Raw genomic sequence first — 15206 nt, forward strand, 5'->3', positions numbered from 1 at the left:
TTTACTGTCAAAAGATTTTAAGTTTTAAGTCCATACAATTTTAAATAGTATCGGAGCCCGAACAAAAGCTGCCCACATGAACCAAAATCGACCAGACACGCTTGATCGATCTTTAACCGGGTTGATCCAAATTTGTTTGGCCGGTATAACCCCAACCAAATCCAAAACTAGAATATTGTTGAGATTAATGGTAAAGAATCATCATCTTGAGGGAATGTGTGAGAATAACTAATATCGAAAATTTTACTAGGATATAACTAATATACAAGAGACTTGAGTTAATCCACTTATTGACAACTAATTTTAAGTTGTTAATCCAAAAAAAAACTTAATGACTGATCTTGAACCAGTCTGACCTAAATTGGTATAGCCAGTCTGATCCGAACCAAATTCCAAACTAGGATATTGTCAACATTAATGTCAACCATCATCTCAAGAAGGCATGTGAGATTATAAATTTCCACTTCAAAAGTTTCATTGGGCATGCCTAATATATAAGACATTTAGATCAATCCACTTACCGACAATTGATTTTAAGTTGGAAACTCAAAGAACTTAATATGTTTTCCACTATTAATGCTTTTTACATATTTTCATATAGATTTGGTCATCCGTATTAAGATAACAATAGTTGAATAATGTTTGCAACTCTCATTGGCTTTGTATCATAAATTCTAAATTTGAGGTGTTATCCTTTTTTTTTGGCATTCATTCTATTCAAGTAGTAAACCATACATGCTCATTTCAGTGTCTATAGACAGAATATGTGTTGGGTTTTTTAAAAAAGTAAAATGACCATTTAGCTGATTTATCATGTTTTCCATAATTTTAGAGACTAGTTCTCAATGCAATGATAATTGTTCATTTAAGAAACAATGACACCGAAAAAAAAATTATAGCTATATTATCATAGTTAAGTTTTCTTATATATAGTTTAATAATTAGGAATTTTATCTGCACATGTGAGCAGAATTATTTTATAGATACATGTTAATAAATGTATTATTAATTTAAAGATCAACATATTTAAATTAAACATTATACTATTTTTATGAATTTTGCAATTTTATATTTTTTAATTTTTTTTTTATTTAAAAATATTATTTTTGGATAACAACACTAATATTATTATTTTAAAATATGTTATTATCTTTAATCAATTTTTATTATATTAATTTATAAACAATTATCTAATTAAATAAACAAATATCTAATTATTAATATAAAGTGATGTTATTAAACCAAATTCTTGGAATTACTAAAATCTACAAAATATCAAAATAAATCAAAAGCACAAGAATGTTAAACTGAAACCAATTTTACATATTATATTAATCGAAATAGATAAACTACATGTATAATTAAATTGTAAAATACTTATCATAATAACTGGATAGACACTCTAAGTCTCTAACAGACCAACTATGTTGACAAACAAAACATTAATATATAATGTATAAGATATGAGCGTTTCTTATCTATTGTTATATTCATTTTTAAATGTTATAATAGAAAAACATATATGCTATAATCAATTTATATTTCTACCTTTAAAATAGAAATCTCTATTTTTTCTATAAAATATCATGATTTTTTATTTTGAAATGGTCTGTAACGTTCAAACTTTTATAACTATAACTAAAAATAAATCCTTTTGGAAAAAGAGAAAAATTCTTAGAGAGACTAATTATGGAACACACGACCTAATCTCCATAAAGAAGAAAGAGTTGTCTTTCATCCTCAAAACTTGAGCAAAGGCTGTGTCTCTCTAATGGTTTTTTAACAAATCAACAAATAGAAAACAAGAGTATTACAACATGTTAGAGCTCGTCGTGAGACTCATCCTCCTCGTCCTCGGTCGGTGATGCACCTGGTGCACCACCTGACCTCTGATAAACGGCCGTGATGATCGGGTTACACACTGCCTCTACTTCCTTCAACTTCTCGTCATACTCTTCTTTCTCAGAGTTTTGGTTCTCGTCAAGCCACTCCAAAGCTTCTTTGGTGGCTGCTTCTATCTTCTCCTTCTCCTCGGCCTCCAGTTTATCAGCGAGCTTGTCCTTGTCGCTTACTTGGTTCTTCATGTTGTACACGTATGTCTCCAGGCTGTTCCTGGCGTCGATCCTTTCCTTCACCTTCTTGTCTTCCTCTGCAAACTCCTCTGCCTCCTTCACCATCCTGTCTATCTCTTCCTGGCTCAGACGTCCCTTCTCGTTTGTGATTGTGATCTTCTCTGATTTACCACTCGCCTTGTCCTCTGCTTTCACGTTCAGGATACCGTTCGCGTCCACTTCAAACGTTACTTCAATTTGTGGTGTTCCTCTGCCAAAACAAAAGAATACTATTATGATTGTTGTTCAATATTACAATAACTAAGAGCATCTCCAATGAGGGGATGGAGATGAGTATCTTTCCATTAGTATATCACAAAAAAAGTTTTAAAGTAAGTGAAAGACAAAACAAAAGAATTTCATATTAGAACGTTTTGAGAATCTATGTAGAACCTATAATGCTTACTTATATTTTTTCTCATTGGTTTCTTTTTTAATCTAATTTTAATTTCTTAATAAAATTTCAATAAAATAAAAATAATTATGTGTCAGCTACTCAAATTTTAGATAAAGATGAAGACAAACCTTGGGGCCGGTGGGATTCCGGTAAGGTCGAATTTCCCGAGGAGCCTGCAGTCCTTAGTGAGACTTCGCTCGCCTTCAAAGACCTGAATGGAGACGGTTGTCTGCTGGTCTTGGTATGTCGTGAAAACCTGAGACTTCTTTGTTGGAATAACTGTGTTTCTCGGGATCAGTTTTGTCATCACTCCTCCAACTGTCTCAATACCCAAAGTGAGTGGTGCAACGTCAAGTAAAAGTATATCTTTGGTCTCATCACCGCCTTCTCCGCTCAAAATACCACCCTGGACAGCAGCACCATAAGCAACAGCCTCGTCAGGGTTCACACCCTTGTTCGGCTCTTTCCCTTCGAAGAAGTCCTTCAGCAGCTGCTGGACCTTGGGGATCCTAGTGCTTCCACCAACGAGGACAATCTCATCGATCTGACTCTTTTGTAGACCAGCATCATCCATGGCCTTCTTCACGGGTCCCATTGTCTTCCTGAACAAGTCATTGTTCAGCTCCTCGAAACGAGCTCTGGTGAGAGGCTCGGAGAAATCAACACCATCGAAGAGTGACTCGATCTCTACACGGACTTGGTGCTGGCTACTAAGAGCTCTCTTGGCTCTCTCACATTCCCTGCGGAGCTTACCAAGAGCCTTGTTGTCCTTGCTGATGTCTTTTTGGTGCTTCTTCTTGATCAACTTGATGAAGTAATCCATGATCCTGTGGTCAAAGTCCTCACCTCCCAAGTGAGTGTCACCATTTGTGGAGAGAACCTCGAAGACACCGTTATCAATGGTCAAGACACTGACATCAAAGGTACCACCACCAAGGTCAAAGACAAGGATGTTCTTCTCACCACCCTTCTTATCAAGACCATAGGCAATAGCAGCAGCAGTGGGTTCGTTGATGATTCTGGCAACATTGAGACCAGCTATAACACCAGCATCCTTTGTAGCCTGCCTCTGGGCATCGTTGAAGTAAGCTGCACATTAAAAAAAAAATCAATAAACTGTGTATATATAAATATTATATATATCCACAAGGCATGATGAAGCACTACAAGAAAACAGCGACATACTGAGGGAAAATATCGTCGGTATGTCGTCGGAATAACGCTATTCCGACGACATACCGACGAAAAAAGTCCTCGGAAATAACTCCTCGGAATTTCATTTTTCCTCGGAAATTCCTCGGAAATTTCCGACGGAATTCCGAGGAAACGAATTTCCGAGGAAATTCCGAGGACCACATGTTCGTCGGAATTTCCTCGGAATATTCCGAGGAAAATGTCGTCGGAATATCCCGAGGGATACACTTCCTCGGAATATTTCCAAAATTAAAAAAAAAATATAAATTTATTTTTTTAAATTGAAATTCGAAAATATAAAATTAAAATTGAAATAGAAAATATATTTAAAATACAAAAAAAAATAAAATAGTTTTTATAAATAAAAAAAATGTTTTATAAATACAAAATTAGTTATAATAAATATAAATATTTTTATAAATATGAAATCATCTTTTTATAAATACAAAATAGTTTTTATAAATACAAAAAAAACTAAAATAGTTTTTATAAATAAAAAAATGTTTTATAAATACAAAATTAGTTATAATAAATATAAATATTTTTATAAATATGAAATCATCTTTTTATAAATACAAAATAGTTTTTATAAATACAAAAAATAATAAAATAGTGTTTATAAATCAAAAAAATGTTTTATAAATACAAAATTAGTTTTAATAAATATAAATATTTTTATAAATATGAAATCATCTTTTTATAAATACAAAATAGTTTTTATAAATACAAAAAATAATAAAATAGTGTTTATAATAAAAAAAATGTTTTATAAATACAAAATTAGTTTTAATAAATATAAAATAGTATAAAAATTAAAAAAATAGTTTAAATAAATCACAAAAACAGTTAATAATTACAAAAAATAGTTTTAAAAATATTTAAAATGTTAAATAATTACAAAAAATAGTTTTCATAATATTAAAAATGTTTAATAAATATAGAAATTTATATTTTTTATATAAAATACATAAAACGTTTTATAACCACAAAAAAATGATTTTAAATATTATATATATGATTTTTAATCTTAAAAAAGTTTTATAGATTTTAAAAATGTTTAATAAATATATAAATGAATTTAAAATGCAAAAAATAGATTTTATATACAAAAAACGTTTTCAATATATATATATAATTACAAATTCGATTTTTATAACCACAAAATAAATAAAAACTAAAAAAAAATTCAAATCAAGTGATACAAATCAAATCTACCATTCACCCTAACAAAATCTATAAATCTACCATTCACCCTAACAAAATCTATAAATCTCATTCCAAAATCATCAAATCTACTTAAAAACCATACAAATCTAACCTAAAAGAGTGGGATAGGGTTCATACATGAGGATTAGGGTGGAAAACGCGAGGGAGAAGAGAGAAAGCACCGCAAATCGCAAGGGAGAAGAGAGGAGTCGACGAAATCGCAGGAGAAAGAGAGATTGCGGCGGAGAGAAATGGGGAAGAAGGTCGGGCTCGACCTAATAAAATGAGGGGTCCGACGGAAATTATCCGTCGGAATTTCCTCGGAAATATTTACTATATCCGTCGGAATTTCCTCGGAAATCATTAATTCAATTTTCGCGAAATATTTGGCGGCTTGGTTTACCCGGTTAAATGAAAATATTCCGAGGAACCAGGTTTCCTCGGAATTTCCTCGGAATTTACCAAGGAAATTCCGAGGAACCAGGGTTTGGGGTTTCAAAACATCGATTATTTTCGCCGTATTTCATTTCTTATACAATTATAATGCATACCATTGAGGATTCTTTGTATAGATGATCATAAACCATGAAATAACAAAATTTCAAAAATAATTGTAAGTATTCTCTTTACCGTTTGTTAAAGTGTATAAGTGTTTCTCTTATGTTGTGTGGTTTTCGTTCATGCAATCGTAAAAGTGTTTGTTATTGGGTAAAACACCAAAGTTTGACTTCATAATCTGGTTAAGACACTTAATGAAGGTTATATACGTGTTATTCAATCCGTAAAATGTTGTTTTCGGTTTAAAACCCCAAGTTCCTCGGAATTTCCTCGGAATTTTCCGAGGGAATTCCGAGGAAAACTCTATCGTCGTCGGAATTTCCTCGGAAAATTCCGAGGAAATTCCGAGGAAAAGGAATGTATAATCAAATCCCTAAATCGACAAGATCTATTCCGAGGAAATTCCGAGGAAAACCTTTCTGCCCTCGGAATTTCCTCGGAATTTTTAAAATCTCCCCAACGGCTCTCTAACGTCTATAATATTTCCTCGGAATTCATCGGTTTTTTCCTAGGAATACTATTTTCCTCGGTATTCCGTCGGAATATTCCGACGAACTGAATTTTCCTCGGTATTCCGTCGGAATATTCCGACGAACTGAATTTTCCTCGGAATTCCGTCGGTATATTCCGAAGAAATTCCGAGGAAGCCAAATTTTGCGTTTCCTCGGAATTGCCTCGGAAATTCCTCGGTATATTCCGAGGAATTCATTTTCCGTCGGAACGTCCGTCAGAATACCGCTGTTTTCTTGTAGTGAAGCAGAAGCTGACCTGGAACAGTGACAACGGCGTCCTTGATTTTCTTGCCAAGGTAAGCTTCAGCAGTCTCCTTCATCTTAGTGAGAATCATGGCACTGATCTCCTCGGGAGAGAAAACCTTTGTCTCACCATCCTTGATCTTGACTTGAATGTAGGGCTTGCCATCCTTGTTAACAATCTGGTAAGGCACAAGCTTCCTGTCCTTTTGGACTTCTTTGTCCTCGAATCTGCCATAAGCAAAAGAAGAATTGAAGCAACAACAAACATATGCATGCATGCATGCAAGGTGGAAAAAGAGGGGATGAAATGAAATTTACTTTCGGCCTATCAATCTCTTGACGTCAAAGATGGTCCTCTCGGGATTAACAGCAGCCTGGTTCTTAGCAGCCTCACCAATGAGCCTTGCGGAGTCGGTGAAAGCAACCCATGAAGGTGTGATACGGTTGCCTTGGTCATTGGCAATGATTTCAACATGACCATTCTTGTAAACACCAACACAAGAGTAGGTGGTACCAAGATCTATCCCTATCACCGTTCCCAACTTGGTGGTGGCCTCTTCTTCTTTAGCAGTGGAAAACGACGCAAATAAGAATCCTGAAGAAGCATAATAATATCAATTTTTGTCAATTATAGTGAGTACATATATATTCGCCAACTAACAAGCCAAATGTTAATCTTAAAGAAATGTAATATTGAAAGATGGTAACAATTAAATAAGCAAAAACATCATCATATCACAACGAAATGATCTGTTTAAGCAGAGGCCAGCCCTAACGATTTGAACAAAACTAAAGATATTCAAATGGAAGAGAAGAACATAAAAAGATATTTAGAGATGAGAAATGACTGACCAAAGAAAATGATCGCCAGAACAGCTCCGAATGAGCGAGCCATAATATAGAATCCTTGAGTTTATGTGTATTATATCTCACGCTCTCTTCTTTTTTTGTTTGTATTTAATTTGTTAGTATCTTTGGTAGAAGTCGAACGAAGCTTTTATATAGAGTTCTAGTCCACGAAGGTTGATGGTGAAGTTATATAGTCGCTTTTTTATGGGGAACACGGAAGAAATGTCATCGACGATGACGTGGACCAATCATATCACGACTATGTACATCACCAGCCAACCAGATCTGGTCTTTTGTTGGTTCCACGTACTCTACATACATGTTTCTTCTGAATTCTAGAGAATGTAGGGCTTTTCTTCCCTTGGTCCCAGTACACTCTTCTCGTGGCTTCTTTTCTTCTCTTCTATTGCCTTGTGACCTTGTCACGTCAAAAAAGTACCACGTCTTCACTAACATGCATGCACTTAGTACCAAATTAGGCATTACAAGAATGAAATGTGGAGAGATTAGGCATTAGCACCAAATTCATTACTCGATGACTCTAAATATTGACCAAAAAATGAGTGAAAATAGTGATTTTTTTGGTATGACGTAAAAAAATGAATTCCTTATTATTTTTTTATAATTTACATAATTTACGAGAAATATTTGTTATCTATGATTCATTAATATTTTTTGTATATTTACCTATATAATAACATTTAGAAATAAAATTAATTTCTGATGAATTTTGTTAGAACATTTTTAACTCATTTTATATTTACCTATATAATAACAGTTAGAGGTAAAATTAACTCATTTAATCTCTATTTTTTTTAAACAAAAAAAAATGTTATTTTTTCTCTATTTGTAAAAGAAGAAATAATATTTTATATTTTTCCTTTACACTTCAAAATTGTTAATTTTAGAAGAATATATTAGAACATGACACATCTTTATTATAAAGTTCTTCTATTTCATTTGAGAGTAGCCAAATCCAGTAGAGATGGTTTTATAAACTAAGTACAAAATCAAAAATAAATTATATGAAATAAATTTTATTTATTCGAAGGTCACAATCAACTACAAGTAACTGATCGACTCCATCTAGTCTAAAGGCAAAGCTAGCTAGAGAGTGTACAATGAAGTGAAGAAACTTAACTAGTGAAGAAACTTAACTAGTGAAGAAACTTCTGTACGTTTCTATGAAAATCTAACCACACCATTTTGAACCAAAGCATCTAAAGAAGACTAAGGATAACCATTATTGCTCTCTCCTTAATTCACATGTTTTTGTACAATTTTAAGAATGAACATTATAAAATGTAAAATACAAAGCGATGGATTTAGTTTCTGGACTTGCTGCTCATACTCATCAGTGCCTTAAGCATCAGACTCTTCTTCCCCTTTCTCAATGAAGATTTTTGCTTTATCTCCACTATCTCTCTACTTGTCGACAAAGATATTGCTCTTTCTGGTTCCGGTAACAACGCCTTTCATAATCATATCACAGAAACACACAGATCAGAAAATAATTATAAATAATGAATGAATATATTCAAATATACAAGAGTAAATTACCAGTATTCTTGGCTGGCCTGGAGAGCTTGAGTGTTTCAGTTGAGATCCTGAACGTAAGAGAGGAAATCTCATTGGAGAGTTTCCTCTTTTACCTGCAATATTCACACACACACACACGCTTTACTTGTCTGCAATCTGAGAAAATCCAAATTAGAGAGAGATAGCATTTGCTTAGTTGTTTGTACTGTTTGGCGTTCTGTTGTTGCTGATGTTGTTGTTGTGTAAGAAGGAGAAGCTTCCTGTCTTATAAGCTTTTCTGCATTCGACCAACCAATAATCCGGTTTACAAAACAATTAAAACCAGAGACACCAGAAGATGAAGATAAGATTATACCTTGTAGTAGTAATTGGGTGGTTTTCTAGTATTGTTGATCGAACAGCTTTCAGGCATTTTTTCAGAAGAATGATTCAGATATCACAACAAACATAACCAAATCAAACAATCGCATATAAGATAAAACATATCTAATTACCATTTTTGAACCTATGCGAGTCATCTCCTGCAGAGAAACTTGTGCCTCTTCCACGTTCACCTCTTCCATGTTCTTGTATACAAAGAATATATGTGATAAAACATTATCAGATTGATAGAGAGTTAGAATGGATACAAAAAAATATGGGGAGGGGAAAGGGGTATACGAGGGAAAAAGTAACGCTTATGATGGTGAGGAGGAGATTGAATGAGAAAGCAATGCTGAGAAGTCCCACTCTTCCCCATGTACTCTCTGCATAGTTTCATCCTCTACAACAACACAATGTCATAATGTGAGAGTTGTGTTGTCTTCATTAGAGTTTGAAAAGACTCAGTGATTACAACTTAGCTTACTTGTTCGAGAGAAGATAAACGAAGATGAGTAGTGGAGAAATGGGCTGAGTCATCAGAGAGAAAAGAATTGAATTTATCAGAGACAGAACCAAGATGATCCACTGTGTTCACTACTGCCTTGGCTGCATACTCTTTCAACGTCTCTATCACCCTATATCATCATTCATTCATTTCCTATCAGAAAAATTCACACTTACTTTGCAGAATATTTTAAAAAGGATAATTACGTTTCTTTGTGTTCTTCTTTTCCATAAGATGTTTCGAAGTACTCAGCAGCTGAGTATAACTGTTTCCGCAAGTTCCTTAAATCCTTTTAAAAGAACACAAAAACAAGAGAGACTATGAATCTTGAATTAATAGAAAAAAAGTAAAAAAAAAATCAGAAAATCCAAATATATGGTTGGGGAAAGAGAGGTAGAGAAGGATCAAACCTTGAGAGTTTGTGAGAATTGAAGAGTCTGCTGCATGAAGAGTTCGTCATGATTGGAAGACTGATGAAGAACGATGGCTAAAGACGTAGAGGTCTCCATTTGTGTTCCGATTTTAATGAGAGGAGGAAGATAATGGAGTAAGTAAGTAAGAGAGAGAGATCCAAGTGGAGCCACTGCAAGACTAACACATTCCATACCTTCTTCTCAAGTTTAATTATTTTCCTATTTAATTGCTAATTATTTCAGGGAGAATCAAATTTTAATTTCTTTCCAAAGACCAGTATAAACAAATTTATAACTGGTTACGCGCGGACGAGTTAGAAAAAAAGTCCAAAGCGCCGACAAATCCAACATAACGAGCCGGATAAATGCATTTAGGCCACATGATAATACTACTTTTTAATCTTTTATCAACTAATAACAATTATTTAAAGCGTTAATGATGGGAGACATTATAGAAAAATACATAAGTCAGGAAAAAAATGAAGGAAAGTGTTAGTTGGAAAATAATGGAGAGCAGAAAGTAGAGAATAATTATTTTAACATTTTGTTTATTAAAGGAGAAAACAACTTCTCAACAATTTTTCAATCTATTGTCCCTTTCTTGATATAAAAATAAATTGAATGAATACCGAAAATAATACAGAAAGTAGAGAATACATAAGTGTGAATACAAAAGTTGGAGGGACACACACTACATACATAGATATAGGAATCAAAATCCAATCACGGACTCCATTTAATGGGTGTGTGTTGCCTTTATGATATAGGGGCTAAAAGATCGAGCATGTGAAGTGATATCGAAGTTTGCATTATAACCAGACGACAAAAAACACCCAAAAATTATTGAATTGCAGGTCACGAGAGACAGTAACCATTAGCTAAAAATCCAATGAATGGGATTCACTTCTTTTGTTGGGGCGCGAGGTGGGGGGATAATGAAAAGTTTATGAAACTATCCCAAAAGGGAGGATATGGAAGGATAAATAATCTTGGATTGCATGGTATCTCCTTTCACGGTGTAGTTTCTTTGGTTTCCTGGAACACAACCATCGCCGAGTTAGAAATGATCATGAGGGATGAGACAATGAAGATCGTCTCAAATTATATTAAGACCTTGTTCAAAAAAAAAATATTAACTATATATTTAACAATGTAATGAAATAATTTTAAAAATTAATAGCTTTATAATCATATATATTTGAAGTTTCTTTTTGAATTATAAACTATATTTATAAGAATACATTAAAAAAATTGAAATTTTAAACTAAACTTATATATTTAATTTGGAAAATTTCTTAACATATTTTTATTTTTAGATTTAGGTTCTGCTGGACTACTCCACTAGCACATGCTGTTAAACGGTTCTGTTTCAAGGTGGAGGTGGTGGGTAGGTATAAGACAAGATTCACGTACAAATGAGAAAGAGCAATAGTCAATTCGTGAGGAGGTGCATTGAGGGTGTATTATCAAACAGAGATATGGGACGTGTCAAAAGTTAGGTTCTAAACCAGCTAGTAAACCTTAAACCAATATGTTGAGCAGTGTAGCCAGTCCATGCAACAAGCCTTGATAATTTACTGTTTGATCCATAGTACCGTGGCAATTTTTTATAGAAAATCAAACAGAAAGTTGAAGCCGGATACCTTGAGGAGGTGAGACAAGAGATTAGTGCAGGTAGGTAGGTAGGTAGGTAGGGTATCGAAATCCATCCCCGCCTGGCCGCCTTGAACACCTCTCGAACTGCTGCTAGACCTCCGTTAGTTGTGGATCCATCTCTTTCTCCCAGAGTCGATGTGAATATAATTTGAATATAATAATTACTCTTTGCCTTTTTTTCTCTATTGAGTAGGCCTGACAAATGAATCTAAGGAATACTAAAACTTATGGGCTTTAAAATAGCCCCATAGAAGCTTCCAGGTACAATCTAATACGTGTTACCGCCGTAGACACCAGTCACACAGTCTCTCAAAACTTGTTTTGCTTAAATGATACTGACACATAGACATAGCACTCTCTCTCTCTCATTCGTCAACGCGTTTTTGTGGGACTTTAAAACAAAAAAAAATCGGTCTGGTCCACGAAGCCTTAGCCTCCAAGACAAATCAACTCAATTTATAGAAAGTTTACAAATTAATATTGTAATATAAGAAGAAAAAAAATTATTTAGGACTTTCTTCCCTCTCTCTCTCATACGCATAATCATCAACCACGTCAATTTTCAAAATAGTTATTCTTCTAGACCGCGTCTATCTAACTGCTACCTGCCGCCTTTGCACTCACTCCTTCAAATTTATCTTTGAAAATCAAATATCATTATTTTACGAAATTAAACAAAAATACGACTTATAAACTCTAGGTGATTTTGCTTCTTTTTTTTTGGATTTATCCGTATTCAAGTGAGACTAGTTTTTGTTTCCTAGTAAACCAAATATTGTTTTTGAAAAAAAAACAAATATTAGTTTTGAACATTTTTTTTAACCGGAAGTTTGTAATCATTGTAATCAAATAGTAAGATGAAGGATTTGGTATATCACCACATTTCAGTTTCACATTTTTATCACCCTACTATTACATTCCAGTCCATTTGAATACTTAGGAAATGGTTTATCCGTGGACTGCACCTCACATCCGAAAATTGAGTATGTGATTTTAATAGATCCAGATTTAATTTTTTTTATACAAAACATTTTACTTTTTTTCTAATCTACTTTGTCAGATTCACACGCAACCTTGGGGGAAATTAAAATAAACAAATGAAAAAGGGGGGGTTTTCACTTTCCAGGAAATTTCGTACTGAAAGATATATAAATAAGATGATAAACTCCCTCGCTCCAATGAAAACCTTACAAATTTTCAACACACCAAATCTTTTGTTACTTACTTCTCACCAAAACTTGTCTACTTAACAAGCCTCCCCAAATCTCACAATTTCATTCACAAGTCGGATCTGTAATATCGTAGAAAACACACACACAAAAGTGATCATGGATAATAACAATAATCAACAAACGTTTTGGCAGTTCAGCGATCAATTGAGAGTCCAGACGCCGCACAATCTTTCCTTAAACGACTCCATCTGGAGCACCTACAAACGCACCGACGACCGTCGAAACTTCGACATCCCCGCCGACAAAAACCCTATCCAGTATCCGAATCATAACAACAACAACAACAAGGCTACTTCCGACAACAACAACAACAACGCTGCTAGCTGGAACACCTGGAAGTCGAGCTCAAACGGTTTCGGACCCATCGGCTCAAAGTCGACATCCAACAACGTCAACTTCAACCACGCCGACAAATTCAGCAACCCCTGGAAATTCAACTCCGACGTCAACGGCGATTTCAACAAGGGCATCTATTCCTCCTCTCCCAAGAGCTATGGCTTAAATTTCAAGAACAAGGGGATCATCGATGACGATCATCATTTCCACCAGAAAGCAGGAGGAGGGAAAAAGAACAGGAAGAATCACAATCATCAGAAGAATAATAATAACAAGGAAGATGATCACAAGAACAACAACAACGACAAGAGGTTTAAAACTCTTCCTCCAGCGGAGGCACTTCCCAGGAACGAGACCATCGGTGGTTACATCTTCGTCTGCAACAACGACACCATGGAGGAGAATCTCAAGCGCCAGCTTTTCGGGTTGCCTCCCAGATACAGGGACTCCGTCAGAGCCATCACGCCCGGTCTTCCTCTCTTCCTCTACAACTACTCCACTCACCAGCTTCACGGTATTTACCAGGCCGCTAGCTTTGGTGGAACCAACATTGAGCTCAGCGCCTTTGAAGACAAGAAATGCCCTGGCGAGTCTCGGTTCCCTGCTCAGGTGAGGGCCATCACGAGGAAAGTGTGTTTGCCACTCGAAGAAGATTCCTTCCGTCCCATTCTCCACCACTACGACGGCCCTAAGTTCCGCCTCGAACTCACCGTCCCTGAGGTTTGTTTTTAAACACTTCTTGATTCATACATACAAGATTCTTTCTCTTTTTAAGTTTCTGGTTCTGATGATTAATGTTTGATGATTTTCTTTGCAGGTTCTTTCTCTATTGGACATTTTTGCTGAGCAAAACCCTTGAATTCGTTGGGTTTGGATTTAAGAAAACAACAACAACATGAAGACAGACTAAAGTTCCCTTTCATCATATCCACAAAGAGATATTTATACATATCATCCCTATATATGAGGAGTATTATTAGTAATTGTCTCAAGAAAATGGTGCTAGTTTATTTTCTATAATATTTACCAAGAGAGGATGTTTTAAATTAGATAGGAGATGGGCTATGTTTCCGTGGGTGAGATGAACAAAACAAATCATATCTTTCACTTTGTGTTTGTGTAAAGTAAATAAAGTTTCATGTGTTACCCCCAAAACTGGCGTGAATGAGAAGTTGATCCATGTATGTATTTATTACAACCTTTGCTCTTCTATTCCCATAACCCCATCTATGATATTCATAGCTATTTGCATTTTGGCTAATACTACAGTTCGAAACAAATGAATAATGAATTAATTTGGTTGTTCTTAATACATTTTCTGTAATATCTTGTATCAATTGAATCCAACCTTGTGAAAGAGTTGTTTCTGTATGTAAAATTTTCCACGAAGCGACGACCATTTAGGGAAAAAACAATTTAAAAATAAATAAGAAGTTAACAAAACAGGAACACGAAAAGAGAGAAAGATCAGTTGAAACAGCAAATTGACAAGTTATCAGTCTAGAGAAAGGAAAACGCGTTAAGAAAAATGGTAATAATTTTTTTTTAAGTGGAACATGACAGTTGTTAAAAATAAAAAAGTGGAACATGACATCGAGAGAGATACAATTGTTGTATTTTTTTCGTTGGTCGGCAATAACTTTTTGTACTTTTGTGCGAGATTCTGACCATATAACCAATTAGGGAGAAAATGTCAGGAGCATCATTAAAAAAGAAAGAAAAGAGAAGGCAACGTGGAGAGATTAGATAATGTTTGTTGTCGGAAAAGAAGACTTTCGAACCATGTGTATGGTGCTTCGTGTTTTGTCTCAGTGTTGGTTCACACTTGCCTTGAACGCATGGAAATGTATTCGTCTCTTATAAACCGTGCATGCATGTGTGTGTGTTTTGTACGCCATGGGCTAAGGTTGGGCTTGGGTCTTTTAGCTTTACATATAACGCAATCCACAAATCACCAACATTGACGGAAAGTCTTTGAATGGAAACTTTGTTGATTACAAATGAGAAAAGTGAAAGATCTTTCTTGGTTTGCACTTAAGACTTTTGACTATTTCACTTGCTGCGACTTTAGGTGAAACTTTGTTTTGGGGAT

General features: G+C 34.6%; 3 protein-coding genes across 3 annotated transcripts; 1 reads left to right on the forward strand and 2 right to left on the reverse strand.

The window, feature by feature from the left end:
* Nucleotides 1-1635: 1635 nt before the first annotated feature.
* LOC103850248 (mediator of RNA polymerase II transcription subunit 37f) lies at nt 1636-7238 on the reverse strand. The gene is made up of 5 exons (XM_009126966.3): nt 7074-7238; nt 6540-6816; nt 6235-6449; nt 2637-3597; nt 1636-2322 (listed from the first exon to the last, which is right to left on the reverse strand). Exons 1-5 carry the CDS (start codon nt 7114-7116, stop codon nt 1821-1823), a joined length of 1998 nt encoding a protein of 665 aa, XP_009125214.2. The 5' UTR covers nt 7117-7238; the 3' UTR covers nt 1636-1820.
* Nucleotides 7239-8089: 851 nt separating this feature from the next.
* LOC103850250 (protein ABIL4) lies at nt 8090-11801 on the reverse strand. Its single transcript, XM_009126967.3, has 10 exons — nt 11534-11801; nt 9888-10925; nt 9684-9766; nt 9457-9607; nt 9270-9372; nt 9104-9175; nt 8965-9010; nt 8816-8886; nt 8631-8722; nt 8090-8542 (listed from the first exon to the last, which is right to left on the reverse strand). The coding sequence occupies exons 2-10, from the start codon at nt 10080-10082 to the stop codon at nt 8396-8398; spliced, it is 960 nt and encodes a 319-aa protein (XP_009125215.1). The 5' UTR covers nt 10083-10925; nt 11534-11801; the 3' UTR covers nt 8090-8395.
* Nucleotides 11802-12712: 911 nt separating this feature from the next.
* On the forward strand, nt 12713-14355 carry LOC103850251 (B2 protein). Its single transcript, XM_009126968.3, has 2 exons — nt 12713-13834; nt 13932-14355. Exons 1-2 carry the CDS (start codon nt 12875-12877, stop codon nt 13971-13973), a joined length of 1002 nt encoding a protein of 333 aa, XP_009125216.1. The 5' UTR covers nt 12713-12874; the 3' UTR covers nt 13974-14355.
* The last annotated feature ends 851 nt before the right edge of the window (nt 14356-15206 follow it).

Source organism: Brassica rapa, chromosome A07, assembly GCF_000309985.2.
Source record: "Brassica rapa cultivar Chiifu-401-42 chromosome A07, CAAS_Brap_v3.01, whole genome shotgun sequence".
NCBI lineage: Eukaryota > Viridiplantae > Streptophyta > Magnoliopsida > Brassicales > Brassicaceae > Brassica > Brassica rapa.